The sequence below is a fragment of the Myxine glutinosa genome, chromosome 3, assembly GCF_964187855.1.
Source record: "Myxine glutinosa chromosome 3, kmMyxGlut1.1, whole genome shotgun sequence".
NCBI classification, from domain to species: domain Eukaryota; kingdom Metazoa; phylum Chordata; class Myxini; order Myxiniformes; family Myxinidae; genus Myxine; species Myxine glutinosa.
The window spans coordinates 100,666,310-100,681,594 of NC_136263.1; the positions used below are offsets into that span (position 1 = coordinate 100,666,310).

The 15,285-nt window shown below is 43.9% G+C and overlaps 1 protein-coding gene across 4 annotated transcripts in view; it reads right to left on the reverse strand.

Moving 5' to 3' along the window:
* ZFYVE27 (zinc finger FYVE-type containing 27) overlaps positions 1–15,285 on the reverse strand; it is a 168,188-nt gene that overhangs the window by 129,664 nt on the left and 23,239 nt on the right. For all 4 annotated transcript variants that reach the window (XM_078774332.1, XM_068110348.2, XM_068110349.2 and 1 more), the window contains exons 4-5: positions 13,390–13,485; positions 9,617–9,729 (exon numbers count right to left, since the gene is read on the reverse strand). In XM_078774332.1, the coding sequence (XP_078630458.1) occupies positions 9,617–9,729; positions 13,390–13,485 (209 nt within the window). The remainder of the gene's footprint in view (positions 1–9,616; positions 9,730–13,389; positions 13,486–15,285) is intronic.

The window sequence follows — 15,285 nt, forward strand, 5'->3', positions numbered from 1 at the left end:
CAACAATAACAACCGACATAACTGCTGACAGAACCCCGAACATCTTTCTCAATCAAAACAAAAAGCAACACGATCTCACTGTATTACAATGCAAAACATTCACCTTTTGAGCTCTACAAAAGAGCAAAATTGTAACCAGTAAGCAAAAGGCATGTCATCATTGATGTCGAAAACCCAACTTGGCATTTCATGAATGAAGATCCTTTGTGCTTCTAGAGAAGCAACAATGCATGGCTGGCAGGATGATCCAGACCAAGAGTTATGCCCACTTGTTCTAATCTGACTAGCCTGGGTTTGAATCTCAGCCCAGCTAAAAACTGTCATCCTCGTGTTTCACAGACAAGGTGATTCATCAATGTGTGTGCCTCCTTCAGATGGACGTTAAACTGACATCCCATCTACTGGCATTAGTTGGTGGATGTTAAATATCCTATGGTGTCCTTTGCAAAGAGTAGGTAGGTGAGCCACCATGGCCAAATTCCAAATTCCTGCCCCAACCTTATTCAAATGTTAGGGCTGGGCCAGCAGGATCATGAAAGGCTTTGGCCAAACTACCATCCCCTACCCCCACTCATGCAGCTAGCCACATAATAATGTGGGAATAATTGTACAAGAAGAAGAAGAATGAGACAATAATGTCTTGCAGCTCCTCTATTCATAATTATTGGAGAAATGAATGCTCACAGTCCCGACATCATCAACTCAATTAACTGATGTATCATCAATGGCTTGTCTCCATCAAAGAACCTATGAATTTATTTGAGCCAGGATAGACCGGACAGAGAACAAAAGTCAGCATCTCTACCAGCAAAGTTGACATCATTACATCATCTACTTAAGCTGTGCTGAAACGAACAGATGTTCAATGCAGGAATATGTAGGAGAGGCAAATCAGCATCGTGAACAATTTGCACACAAATTGCAACAAATGGCACCTCCACCATGACTTCTGATAAAGTTTAATGTTGTTTTTTGCAACATTACTAGGTTTCACGAGGATTCATGGCATGTTTTGTTGCAATAGTAAATACGATTGCTGTCGTAAAACAGCTGGACTTGAGATGCACATGAAATTAAATTTAAAATTTAGATGCAATGATGATTCAGCAGTCATATCATTGTGGCGGTCACGTCGGCCAACCGGTCCAAACACTCTGAGCCGGATGAAGGGTCTATTTGAACCATGTAGCATCTATGGCTGATCGGGCGGCATGCCAGAGTTCTCTCCATGCCGAGCAACCAAAATGGCGGTGTGAATGGATAACCGTGCACAGCGGGAGAGTAATTTCAATGGAGTGTTACTCGGTCAAACCTGATTATCCTCTAAAGTCTAAAAGGATTATAAAAGCCAATGCGGCTTTCACATCAGCAATCAAGAGTAATCCGAAAAACTCAATCAAAGACCTAGTGAGGTTAAAATGTATATTAAAACAGGAATGCAAATAATCACAGTTATTTACAATAAAAGAAAACGGTAAGATTAGACGATTCTTACTTAGCAAAACATTAGGGCCACAGACACTCTACAGTAGAAACACCAGAGAGATATATCGACAGGACATGAAATACCCAATTGTTGTACATGCAGGCAACGCAAATCCCACAGAATGACCGGAACGAATATGGGTGGCTTGGCCTCCACAGGAGCTTACTTAGGCACGTCATTCTCACCTGAGTCCCAGACCAGACCGGCACAGATGGACACAGATTTCCGATCTCTCTCCCATTGAACTCCTTGGCTCAATCCCCACCCTGTAACATTGATCAAACTTGCCTGTTTGCACCCTTTGATGATATAGGCACCACTCAAGGTTAAATCCCGCCCCTGAGCTTTTTGGCCTATCCCGAATGTTCCAGGCCCGGTACAGGCCCGCCAAAACTTGAACCTTGGTTGGCCTGCATATTCCCAAAAAGCATACAAAGGACAGATTTTTAAAAGGGTAAAATATTTACACCCCTTCATATAGCAAACCTTCATTATGCAGAGGGTTGTATCCATTATTTCCTTACAGGAAAATTACACTTAATTTTCTAACCTTAATTTTTTTGGTCTACTAGCGAAGCCATATGCTTGGTATAACAATGGTTTGTGTTACAAGTGGCATTATAATATTACTATTCACCTATAAACTATTTATTAAATAAAAAAAACTATAAACTATATCTATTACCATTTACCTATAAATATAATAAAGACAGTATGAACAATGAACCACCTTTAGAGGCCATTTTTCCCCGCAGAGCAGGGGTTGGCCTTTTTCAGGCACCGTGGTCCCCCTTTTTGAAGCAATGTTTTACGGCCGATGCCCTTCCTGCCACCAACCCTGTTAGTAACACAATAATTTAGTTGTAACACTTACCAAAACAAACTCGAGTCCAAGTTTCCTTAAGAAAAGGAGGTGGGAGAAACCCCACATCCAACAATTTGAACCCTTCCAATCTGAAGAGTTAATTATCCGCAACCCTTCTGAAAAGTTAATTTCCCCATCGAATAGTTAATCGGCAGGAAAAATGTATCGCCACGGAAGTGATGTTGCGCAATCACCAATCACTGGTTGTGGGGACAGCTCCTTCATTTTTTTTTTTGAATGAAGGCCTGTGTTAAGCAATGAAGAGCCCTAAATGAAACCATTTGTTGTAGCGAACCATCGCTATTCGAACGTTCGTTAAGCGGGGGATACTTGGTATTGACGCATATTCTATTGCAATTCATTTACCTCACTCTTTACAATAAAAGAAAACGGTAAGATTAGACGATTCTTACTTAGCAAAACATTAGGGCCACAGACACTCTACAGTAGAAACACCAGAGAGATATATCGACAGGACATGAAATACCCAATTGTTGTACATGCAGGCAACGCAAATCCCACAGAATGACCGGAACGAATATGGGTGGCTTGGCCTCCACAGGAGCCTACTTAGGTTGGCCTGTATGCCAATGTGGCTGACATTGGCGCTGTCACCATGTGGCTGACACACATGTAATATGTGTACCCCATATTTCAGATCCTGAAATAACCAATTCTAAGTTGTACATTGTTAACTCCTCCTCAACCATATCATAATTTGTAATTAAGAACAACCTCTTTCATTCCCAAAGTCACTAAAAACTTTACAATCATAACATAATGTTATGTGGAAGGGGGATGGGGTGGGTGGTCCATAGCTAGACTGTGGTAAGTGTAACATGGTCCGTGTGTTTCGAGTAGATTACATTTAAATTGCCATGTATCACAAACCTTGTCGGAGTCTTGTAAAATCTGACGCTGAGGAGGCAGCATATGTAATTTATAGACAGGATAGTCAGGATAATACTGTACAAAAGGCACATGTGGCACACGCTCCAAAAACGCCGATCACAATCTGTCTGGCTGTTGTGTGCAAGTCATGGCGGCGAGATGCGCTGTAGGGTCCGGGAGACGAGATTGACTTTTATTTTTATAGGAACCACCCCGTGGGTGGGACGGCCTGGAGGAGGACTCCACCCAGAAGGCCACAGAAGGAGATAGAAGAGAAAGGAAGAAGAAGGGCCAGAGAAGGAGGAGAGAAGGACTAGAGTGTGAAGAAGAATCAGGGAGTACCCAGACCAAGAAGAAGCAGGGGGAATTGAGACCAAGAAGAAGGGCCTTGAGAGGAGAGAAAGGGCACACCAGAACTCTTAGCATGCAGGAGACATCCAGAGTGAATAAGTTCGCTCGAGGTTTTGCTTGCTCCTTATTTTTGGCTGGCTCACTTTGTCATTGGCTCACTTCATCGCTGCCTTCCACCCTGCACATCGTGCCAAAGGAAAGTCCTCACCTAGACTATTATCTTGTTTTGTACAGGAGCGATTTGTGGTGCCATTTAGGGGGGTTAGGTTCTATTTAGTTCCCTGTGTATAATTTGCACATTCCCTTCTCTCTGCTTGTGTCTGTTGATTTGCTTAGACTGTTCCGATCTGCTCATCTCATCCACCTTTTCCCCCATATTCATTATAAATAAACTGTTTAAAAGGTAAGAAAACGTCTTCCATGCATCTGTTTGCTGTGTGTGTGCCGTCAATTTCGGCTTATTTGGGTGACCTTGGGGAAATGGTAAAGTTGTAAATGAAAGTGAATGCAGTAGTAACTACAAACCGTTTAGCCATTCACGGGACAAAAGATCCTGATGCAGACAGCCCGTATTAACATAGGCTGTCTGATGCGACAATAACATGCGCTGTCAGCATTTGGAGCATTGCCCGATACTCCAAGATACGGTACTAACACACAGGTACCATGTATAAATAAATAATACAACGATAAATATATATGCAGGTTGAGTCGATATTTAACACCAAGAAGACAGAAGACAATTTATAGATTTGATATTTTCTGGGAAACAGCACTTGGTCTGACAAAATATATGGCATTAATAGTTTGAAGACTTAATGCTTGTCCTAAATGATAAACTTTCAATGTACTTCTTGCCAGAAAGTGAGAAACTCTTTCTGAAGCAATGTGAAAAAGGTCTGAATTATTAAATCGAAGGATTTGAGTTAGACTCAAACCTGTCTCCCTCCTCCAAATCCTGGTGGCATCTGGTTAAATTTGTTTCTGGTGTTTGTTCCCCTTCCATCCCCTCACTTACTTCAAACGGCTATACAGCCGACTCCACACATGAAAAAGCTGAATGCCTCAAATCTGTGTTTGCCTCAACATCTTGTGTCCCAAACCCATCGCTCTCTGTACCCACCTTACCCAGTCATACGTAGCTGCTCCTAGACTCTGTGTCCTTCTCTCCTGACAAGGTGGAGAAGCTTCTGTCAAACCTCGACTCTGATTCTGCAACTGGACCAGATGGCATCAGCCCACGGGTCCTAAAATCCTGCTCTGCTGCTCTTTCACACCCTCTCTCTATGCTCTTCACTCTCTCTTTTGCTCAAGTTCATCTGTCATCTGCTCGGAAATCAGCCAACATTATCGCTTTACACAAGAAAGGTGCAAAAACAGAGCCTTGCAACCCCAGAACAATCAGCCTGCTCCCAATCATCAGCAAGGTCATGAAATCCATCATTGCTTCTGATATTAAATCCTTCCTCTTCTCCAATCGCTTGATCTCTGATCATAAATTTGGATTCCGACCAGGTCATTCTACTCTGGACATGCTGCTTCTGCTGTCATAACAATGGATGGAGGTCCTCAATGCCAAACAGGAAATCAGAGCTGTCTCCCTTGACATATCACGTGCCTTCGCTACGGTCTGGCACCCCGCTCTGCTCACCAAACTCTCCTCCTATGGTATCCATGGAAATCTCCACACATGCCTTGCGGACTTCCTCTCCGGTCGCAGTCAACGTGTGACCCTGAATGGAATTCTCGCATCTCCGCTTCCTGTTTAGGCTGGAGTTCCTCAAGGCAGTATTTTGGGCCCTGTGCGTTTTTTGGTATTCATCAATGTTCTTTCCGACTCTATGGAAAATCCTCCCTATCTCCTTGCTAATTACTCCACTCTTTGCCACTCCATACCTCATCCCTCAGATCTCCTCACCACATATAAAACTTTCATCCACAGCTTGATGGACTACTGCTCTCCCCTCTGGGCTGGTACTCCTGCCTCACACCCAGCTCGGCTTCACGCTGTAGAAACCAAACCAAAGCTTTCAGGATCATTGGTATCTCCAGCGTTAAAGCAGATTCTGAGGGCCTTTCACTCTCTCACCGTAAGCAGGTTGGTGGTCTTTCTGTCTTCTACCGACTCCTCTCTGGCCCAGTTCCCCCAGCTGTCTGTGCTGTGTACCCCAAATATTCCTGCAGGACGCACAAGAACTGCCAGCAACCCTCTTCAAGTGAAATTGCCAAAATCAAGACTCTCTGCTCACCTTCACTATTTTATTCCTCTTTTTTCCCACCTCTGGAACAAACTCCCACACTCTCTTCAATGCCACTCCTCCCTCCAGGTATTTAAAACAGCTGTTCACCACCGTCTCTTATCTTCACCCATCCAAAACCTTGATCTTTTCTACCCCCGTTAAAACACCCAAAATCCACCTCTTTCAATGCCCGACTTCATCTCTCTATAATTCCAGTATTCTCTGTGTGTCTGTGTGTCTGTGACTGCTGTTTCTCGACAACCACTGGTCTGATCTAATCGAAACTTGCCAGCTATATTGCTGGGGACCTGAGGATGTGCCTTTTCAAGGTTTCATATTAATTGGACAAGTGGTTACCAAGTCATGGCCATTTATTTAGCAAACACATACATAGGGCGCCGCTTTGTGGTCACCCCTCCCCCCTCCTTCACCAACTTGGACCACGTGCGTAATGGCGTTCTGCGCCGCGGCACTCGGCCACAAAACGAGCAGGGGAGATCATCGGCAGAACGCAACCTCAACTGCAGGTTTCCAGTGTCGGTTTTGGAGAGAGAGATTGGGGATTTTGAAGGGGGCCTATTGTTATCTCTCTATAATTCCAGTAATTGTAAACACAATGCGTGTGTATGTCTGTGACCGCTGTTTCTCGACAACCACTGGTCTGATCTAATCGAAACTTGCCAGCTATATTGCTGGGGGACCTGAGGATGTGCCTTTTCAAGGTAGAGCAAAGACTGAAGCAACGGTGAAAGTTTTTTTTTTTTTTTTTTTTGCACGTACGGTCACGCTAGAGCGAAGGAACCGCCTGTGTGTTTGTTGTTTCTGCCTCGGGGTTTGAAAGGTTTTTGTTTTATTTTTCTTTCTTCTCTTTTCTCTTTGTGCTTCTCCTTGCAATGTAATAGCAAAAAGGCAAAATATGTTGGCGCTAATAGAATAATTGGCCAATAAAAGTAATTTGCGATTAATCGTAACTGCGATATGCGACCTTCCGGACAGTGAGGACTTAACTTCCGGACTTACGGATAGTGACGACTTACTGTCTCGATTGTATCTTACTACTATCTTACTTTCTTATCTATCTATACTGTCGTATCTGGCTTATACTTACTGTCTATATACTTACTGTCTATATTATAGATTGATTGGAGTTAAACACAATGCCCCAATCCATTCGTCGTTTACGAGAGCGAAGGAAGGAAACTGCGCGTCGTGCTCGCGCTATGGAATCTGACGAAGCACGAGCTGCTCGCCTGACACGCGACGCTACGCGCGTGACAAGGCGTCGTGCAGCTGAAACAGATGAAGAACGAGCTGCTCGCTTGGCAGAAAACACAACGCGAGGCACGGCGTCGTGCAGAAGAAATCCCTCACCAGTGAGAAGACCGGCAAGTAAGGGATGCCCTGCGCAGTCAGGACGTACACCGTGGGAGACTTGAGCAGGCTCACCATGACAATCGCAACCTTGCTCGATACGATGATACCGATTTCTTCCGAGAGGAACTTCATGTTGAGTACAGGCACGCGTTGAGCAGGACCTCATTATTTCAATGCACAAAATGCTCGCATTGTGCTGCTTTGGTGTGGAATGAGGAGAGGCACGTACGCCCACGCACGTTCGGTCACGCACGAACGTTCACGCACGTACGGTCACGCACTAGTTCATGAAATTCCTAGTTGTGTCAATTTGTTTTATACTGTGTACCCCTTCCCCCCCCCCCCCCCCCCCTGCCAGGCCTCTTCCTTCCACAGATCTCCCAATGTCCCTGTTATCTACTGTTATGCTTGTGCGCTTCCCTCTCTCTCCCCATCTTGTCTCCCCCTCCCTTTATTATGTTTTATGTGTCCGTTTATGTTTTTTTATGTTTTATGTACTAACTTGTTGTGTGTTTAATGTGCTTGCTCTTACAGGAGCCTCGATGTTGTATAAAAAAAGAAAGAAAAAAAAAAAGAGTTGGAAACACCTTGATGTGAGTAGGAAGTACTGGCAGTAACATGTCAACATCACCATCATAGGACATTGGTGCAATACCATAACAGGAGTCATGAGTGATGAATATGTACCGAAGAACACCATATTCATGTCCACCAGATTACAAGATGAAACTTCACATCGATTTTGCCAAACTTTCACAACGCGATGTCCCCAGGAGCTGCTCACGCTGCTCACGGTCACCGGCTTTCTGTGCGTTTCTTTGGTTCTCCTCTACAAGGCGGTACTAACTCACTCTTGTTATCCTGCTCTGCAGCTGAGATGGAACCCTTATGCCCCACTGAGTCGATCCAGCTTGCTTTCAAAGGAAACACTTAGAATCCCATTTTCAGCTTTTGTAATAGAATAAAGGTCCCAGTTACCTCTCAGGATCCACCTTGCATAAACCCTAAGAATATCGCTTCATCGCAACCCGATACAGCCCTTCTGCTCAATGGGCCGCACAATCACTCAGGCTTTGATTTTACGATTTTGGATCATGGGGGTGGAGGGAGAGGGGAAGGGGAAGGAGGGTCGTGGTGGATTACTCCCTGAAACCTCAAATCCCTACTCATCCCTTATTTACAAACCGATTGCTCTGAAACCAGATACAGCCCCTCTACCCTTTAGAATTACCCTTTAGAGTCATCCATTAGAACCCACTAGAATTGCACTTTAGAATGAAACACGGTGGGTTAGAAAGGCTCTTCTTCTTCATTTTTGACGGACGGATGGAAGGAAGGACAAAGTAAAATATTGAAGCGGCTTCACCACTTAAAAACACTCTTTTGTTCCTCTCCTTCCCATCTGTGGAACCAACTTCCACATTCTTTTCAATCTAAATCTTCCCTCCAAATCTTCAAGACAGCTGTTCACCACAATCTCAGATCGTCCCCAATCCAAAACCATGATATTTTCTAACCTCATTAACTCCCCTCTACCCTGAGCCCTGTAACCCACTCCAATCCCTCCTCCATCCAAATTTCCAGTTTTCCCTCCTGTATCCATCTTGTCCAGCTCATACATACTCTTCTGCCCTCCATTCTTCCATTCTCCCACACCCACTGTTTGTCTGTCCCCCCCCCCCCCCCCCCCCCACCTTCCGTTCTGTTGTCGGTGTTTACCCCCCTCTCTCTGCTGTTGCTTTTGGCCTGTTACATCCTGATCCGTTCAGTGTACTAGCTCTTCCGTGGGCCCCCGACTGAGTATACAAAAAAATAAAAATACTAACCCAATCCTTTACATGTACATGATACAAATAATTTCAGTGGGGTTGGGGTGGGATAACAGACACAGGACCATCACCAGGTCTTCTCAAAAATAAATGCTAGGGATGAAAAGAGTTATCGGATGAAGAATGCAAAACATTAACAGCACATTCACTCTTTGACGAGACTCGCTCACAGACATCACAATCACTACACAGCTTACCTCCCAGTCCTGCCGATGTTCGTGTATCCCTCTATCCCCAATGCTGCTAGGTACCCATCTAATTCCACTACCTTTCTAGGGAGAGCTTTCTATGCAGTAACTACTTTCTGAGTGAACGACCCCTATCTCACTACCACCTTCACTCTCATCTCGATCACTACTCCCAGGCTGTGGGTCCTGTTCATGTCACTGCCCATTCTGTTGATCAACTCCACTGCTTTCATGTTGCTTCTAACCTACTTTATCTCAAAATATTCCAATGGGAACCCCTCGTAATCGCCAATGTTTGTAGATAACTTCAAAGAAAAAAATGAAGCCGTTCTTCAAAAGAACAAACTGGTCGTCAACAGTTGGATATATGAGAATCTCAGACAACCTCTCACCTTTTACAAATGCTTTGTTGCAGAAGAATAATAGGTTCAAGGTCAACAGTAGCATCCATCGGAACGAGGCAAAGTAAAATGTGAACAGGACCATCCCTAAACAACTGTAAAACCTACCAAATACAGAAACACATAAAACTGTCAGCAATTTTGAAATAGTACAAACGTATTCATAATCCCAAAAATAGGTACTAATATAAATTCAGAAGTAAAAAAAACAAAAAACTTAATAACCATCTTGATTTGACTATCCTATTTCAGTCCAATGCAGGAGGAAGATCTCCCTCAGCACTGTCCATCCATTCTTTCATGTCCTTTGCAATTTGGGGGGGCATTGTACTCCAATTAATTTATTTTTCAGTCTTTGAGAGTCTCTGAGTCTCTACAATTCATCCTCAGTCCTCCGCTGTTTCTCCCAAGTCCTTCTCGAGGGTGACAGTTTGTAGCTAAAACGGCACCCGGTAGAGCACATACCTCCAACCAGGCTGGACAGTTTACGTTTTGTATCCCACTGAAAGGCCAGATCTGCATCCGGACCTTAACCAAAATCAATGCCTGGTGAAGAATCACTTTGAAATGCAAAAGCATTATCGTATCCAGATCTTCGCCAAAATCAGATCATTCGTCTTTGTCACACACCCACCTGATCAACGAGTTTGGTCCGAATCCGACCACAACGTTTTGAAATATCATACTATGTATCGTTTTTGGTTCCATCATTCAATGGTAAAGAATCACTTTTAAAAATTATAGTATTTGGTTCTGGATCTTCACCAAAATCTAATCAATTTGTCCGAGTCATACACCCAACCTGCCCACCAAATTCCGTCCGAATCCGTCTAAGTTTTTGGGATATCATGCTTGCAGACAAACAGACAGACCTGGGGGTGAAAACATAAGGTGGTGGAGGTAGTTATTGTTGTCCATTCTCGTTGCTACATGTCAAGCCCAACTCCAGATTTTTTGTGACAAATATTATTTAATTTAGTTTTTCCACACTGGCATGTTTCCATACCATCGAAAGCATCGAAAACATAAAAGCCTGCTTGGAGTTTGCAAAAAAGCACCCAAAGGACTCAGACTGTGAGAAACAAGATTCTGTAGGTTTTCATGTGTCTTTCACTGAGGAGAGGGTTCCGTCTGACCACTGCCATAAAGCCCAGATCGGTGGAGTGTTGCAGTGATGGTTGTCCTTCTGGAAGTTTCTCCCATCTCCACACAGGATTTCTGCAGCTCAGCCAGAGTGACCATCGGGTTCTTGGTCACCTCTCTTACCAAGGCCCTTCTCCCCCGATTGCTCAGTTTGGCCGGGCGGCCAGCTCTAGGAAGCGTCCTGGTTGTTCCAAACTTCTTCCATTTAAGAATTATGGAGGCCACTGTGCTCTTGGGAACCTTCAATGCAGTAGAAAATTTTTTGTAGGCTTCCCCAGATCTGTGCCTCAACACAATCCTGTCTCTGAGCTCTGCAGGCAGTTCCTTCGACCTCATGGCTTGGTTTTTGCTCTGATATGCATTGTCAGCTGTGAGACCTTATATAGACAGGTGTGTGCCTTTCGAAATCATGTCCAATCAATTGAATTTACCACAGGTGGACTCCAATCAAGGTGTAGAAACATCTCAAAGATGATCAAGAGAAATGGGAGGCACCTGAGCTAAATTTCAAGTGTCATAGCAAAGCATCTGAATACTTATGTAAATGTGATATTTCAGGTTTTTCTTTTTAATAAATTTGCAAAACTTTCTAAAATCCTGTTTTCTCTGTCATTATGGGGTATTGAGTGTAGATTGATGAGGGGAAAAATGAATTTAAACGATTTCAGCATAAGGCTGCAACATAACAAAATGTGAAAAAAGTGATGGGGTCTGAATACTTTCCAAATGCACTGTACTTCTTGGCAGAACAAAACAAACAAACAGAAAAGATGATCCAGCTCACGCTAAGGGATGTTGCATCATTCTTCAAACAGCAGCACTTCTAGTTGATTGAAAGACCATGGACTCACTTGACAACCACAAACACACCTCCCTAGAACGTCTCAAGGATGTTCAATTGGATTTACAACCGGAGATAATGCAGGCTAGTCTACATGAGTGATGTTATGGTCTTTACATGCAGTGTTGACAACACCTGCATGGTGTGGTTATTATCGTCACCCATAAAAAAAGAATTTGGAGCCTTGCTGTTGGGCCAGAGAGTTCCAGGGATACCGACAGGCCATAATGATGTAATCATTGTACCTGTCACCTGGCATAGCGCCTCTCAAATGATGGCAAAATTCGTAATTTGGCCATGTAGATTGCCAGCCCATAGCATCAGTCTGCCCCATCAAAGTGATCTTGTTGGCAGATGACACCAACAGCAAATTGTTCATCTTTTCGTCTCGAGACTTTTGAAGCTTTGGAAGAATCTACAGGTTTCTTCTATCACTTCGCTTTTCACCTGTCTGTGAAAATAACATGGTACCACCATGGTTCACCCTCCTTGCGTTGTCGGCCATTGCATGCGATGCTGTGGATAGCGCTGTGTTAGAGGGATGTAGAACATTGGTAATGTGGACCTCGTAATCGCTGACATTAAGCCTGTTCTGAACCGTCTGGTATATTGGTCTTTCGTACTGTTGACTACCAGGGTCAACCCTGGTGTTGGGCTAGCGGCTAGGGTGCCGGCTTAGGATCCTAGGATCCTGGGATCCTGGGTTCGAATCCCAGTAGATCGCTGAATTAACGCCAGGGGGGTTGACTCAGCCTGTCATCCTTCCGAGGTCGGCTAATTGAGTACCAGTTCACTGGTAATTCCCTGTTTGTCGTTAAAGGCGGCAAAAAGGGTTGGCGTCAGGAAGGGCATCCGGCCGTAAAACATTGCTTCAAAAAGGGGACCAAAAAACCAACAACAACCACGGTTCCTGAAAAAGGCCAACCCCCACTTTGCGGGGAAAAATGGCCTCTAAAGGTGGTACTGTTGACTGGTCCAGATAATTATTTTGCATGCTCAATGATGTGCATTCTCTGTTTATAATCACTCTTCCATTTTTATCTTTTCTAATAATTATCACAGAGAGCAAAACAATTTCTCTAACTTGAGTCAGTGAGACAAATGCAGTTTCAAATTTTTCCCAAATTCTATTTTACTTTAATTTATTCCAATTTTTCTGAACAACATTGAGGCTCACAGAAAAGTGACATGACGGAAGGTAAAAAGGCAATGGGCTGACAGTGTAGCCACATTTGGACACGAGCAGCAAGGAAAAGAATGAAAATGAAAAAGAGAAGAGAGAAGAGGGGAGGAAACAGTAATCTACAAGTAAGAGCGTTGTATTAGGTAGAGTTAATGGGGAAGATGAAATATGATGATGCCTCGAGATAATACCGAATGAGTACTGCCTACTTGAAGCCCTACAAGGAACAGTGCGATTGAGCAACCTCAAGGTGATACCATAAATAGGAGAAAAGACGAACAAGAGGAGAGGTGTACCGTCAACCTCGATTTAGGAAGTCTAACCAGGAGGGGGTTACTGGAAATGTGTCCTGATGATCAGCATCTACTAAATCATCCCTGACATTGGAGATGCTCTCAAAATGGGCATTCCATGCTTGTAAAATCAATGCACACCCAAATTGAACTCATTTAGGAGCAATCCAAGCCATATCACAGGGTATTAAACAAAATTAAAAACCACGCACAATTAGTATAATGTTTGCCTGGAAGCAAAATAGCATTAAGAATTTTCTCAGAAAAATAAGAAAACAAGAACAGCAAATGTTCAAAGACTCACTGCAATGACGCCATTTGATCTTCCCAGCTAAATGTGTCACAAACCCCCTGAAGGATCTCACACACCCAAGCCATCCACTCCTGAAGAAGAACAAGGCTGGAGGAACACACAAGCATGAAATCTCAATCAACTATCTACAAAAGTTCTTAAGATACAATATTGTTTCTTCATTGTGAAACATTCTTATGCAAACCTCAATACGTTTATTTCTTTCTTTCCTCTCAGGTGAAAACAACATCTTGCACAAAATAGCTTAAAAAAACAAATAAATCGAAAAAGATTAAAAGATTAGGGAGCATCTATATACACTAAATACAACAACAACAACAACAACAACACCAACACCAACACCAACAACACCAACACCAACAACAACAACACCAACAACAACACCAACAACAACAGGCATTTTAAGGCCATTTCCCTGCAAGAGCAGTGGTTAGCCTTGTGGTCCCCATGACAATCTTCTCCATTTTGCCCTATTTTCTGCATCTCCCCTTGTTAACCCCCTTGCCCGCATTTCTTCTTCGACCATCTTTAGCCAAGTCTTTCTCAGTCTTCCCCATCCTCTATTTCCGTCTACATTCATTTCCATCCTCAACCAGTCACTTTCATCCTTCTTCAACACATGACCAAACCATCTCAAACTGTTTCTCTTCACAGCATCCATCACAGGCTCTATTCCCATCTTCTTTCACAATTCATCATTTGTCTTCCTCTCTCTCAACGATACTCCACACATCCACCGAACCATTCACATTTCCACCCTTTCCAGCCTTCGGTGCTGCTCTACGTTCATTACCCATGTCTCGCTCCCATAAATCATAACACTTCTAACACATGCAGCATACACCTTTCCCTTCAGCTTCAACGACACTCCCATCCTCGTCAGCACGCCACTCAGTTCCCGAAACTTCTTCCATGCAAATCTCACTCCAACAACCGTTGCCGAGTCTGATCCACCTTCTCCATTCAGCATGTCACCTAGGTAACAAAATGTTTTCACACGTTCCAGCTTCATGCCGTCTCCAAGATCCACCTCAACATTTCCTCAAACTGCAGCTCCCTCTGTGCACACCTTACACTTGAATGTAGCTGCCACACTGGTTAATGACCCTCTCAAACCACTACATTTTTGATGAACCCACTCAGCACATTGTACAATGTACACATTGTACATTGAATAGAATTCACTCCGACACCCTTCCTGCACACAGCACACGGCCACTTCCCAGTTCTTTCAACCTCACCACATGCTTTACCACTTGCCATCACCTTCGTTTTTCCGATCTTCACCTTCAGACCTTTTGTCTCCATACATTCCTTCCACTTGTTCATCTTCTCCTTCAGTCCATCCATACTTTCTGCAATCAACACCAGATCATCTGCATACAACAACTCCCACGGTAAACCCTCCTTTACGTTCCGAGCCAGCACCTCCATCACAGCCACAAATAGTAGTGGACTTAGTACCGACCCCTGATGCACTCCCACCTTCACCTCAAACTCACCACTGTTCCCGTCCTTCGTCCTTACAGCTGTGCGCGCTCTTTTGTACATTGCCATCACTACTCTGATCAACCATTCCTCCACTCAACTTCCTCAATGCCCATGTCACTACTTCACGTGGAACCCGATCGAATGCTTTTTCCAGATCAACAAACCCAAGAAACAACTTCTCCATGTACTTCTCCTGCAACTGCCGCACAATAAAAAGCACGTCTGTCGTTCCTCTTCCTGGCATAAATCCAAACTGCATTTCGTCAATCTTCACTTTCTTCCTTGTCCTCCTCTCCAACACCCTTTCCAATACCTTCATTCCATGCTCCAATAACTTTATCGCTCGATACGAGCCACACTCCAGAGGGTCACCTTTCCCCTTGTACACTATATACA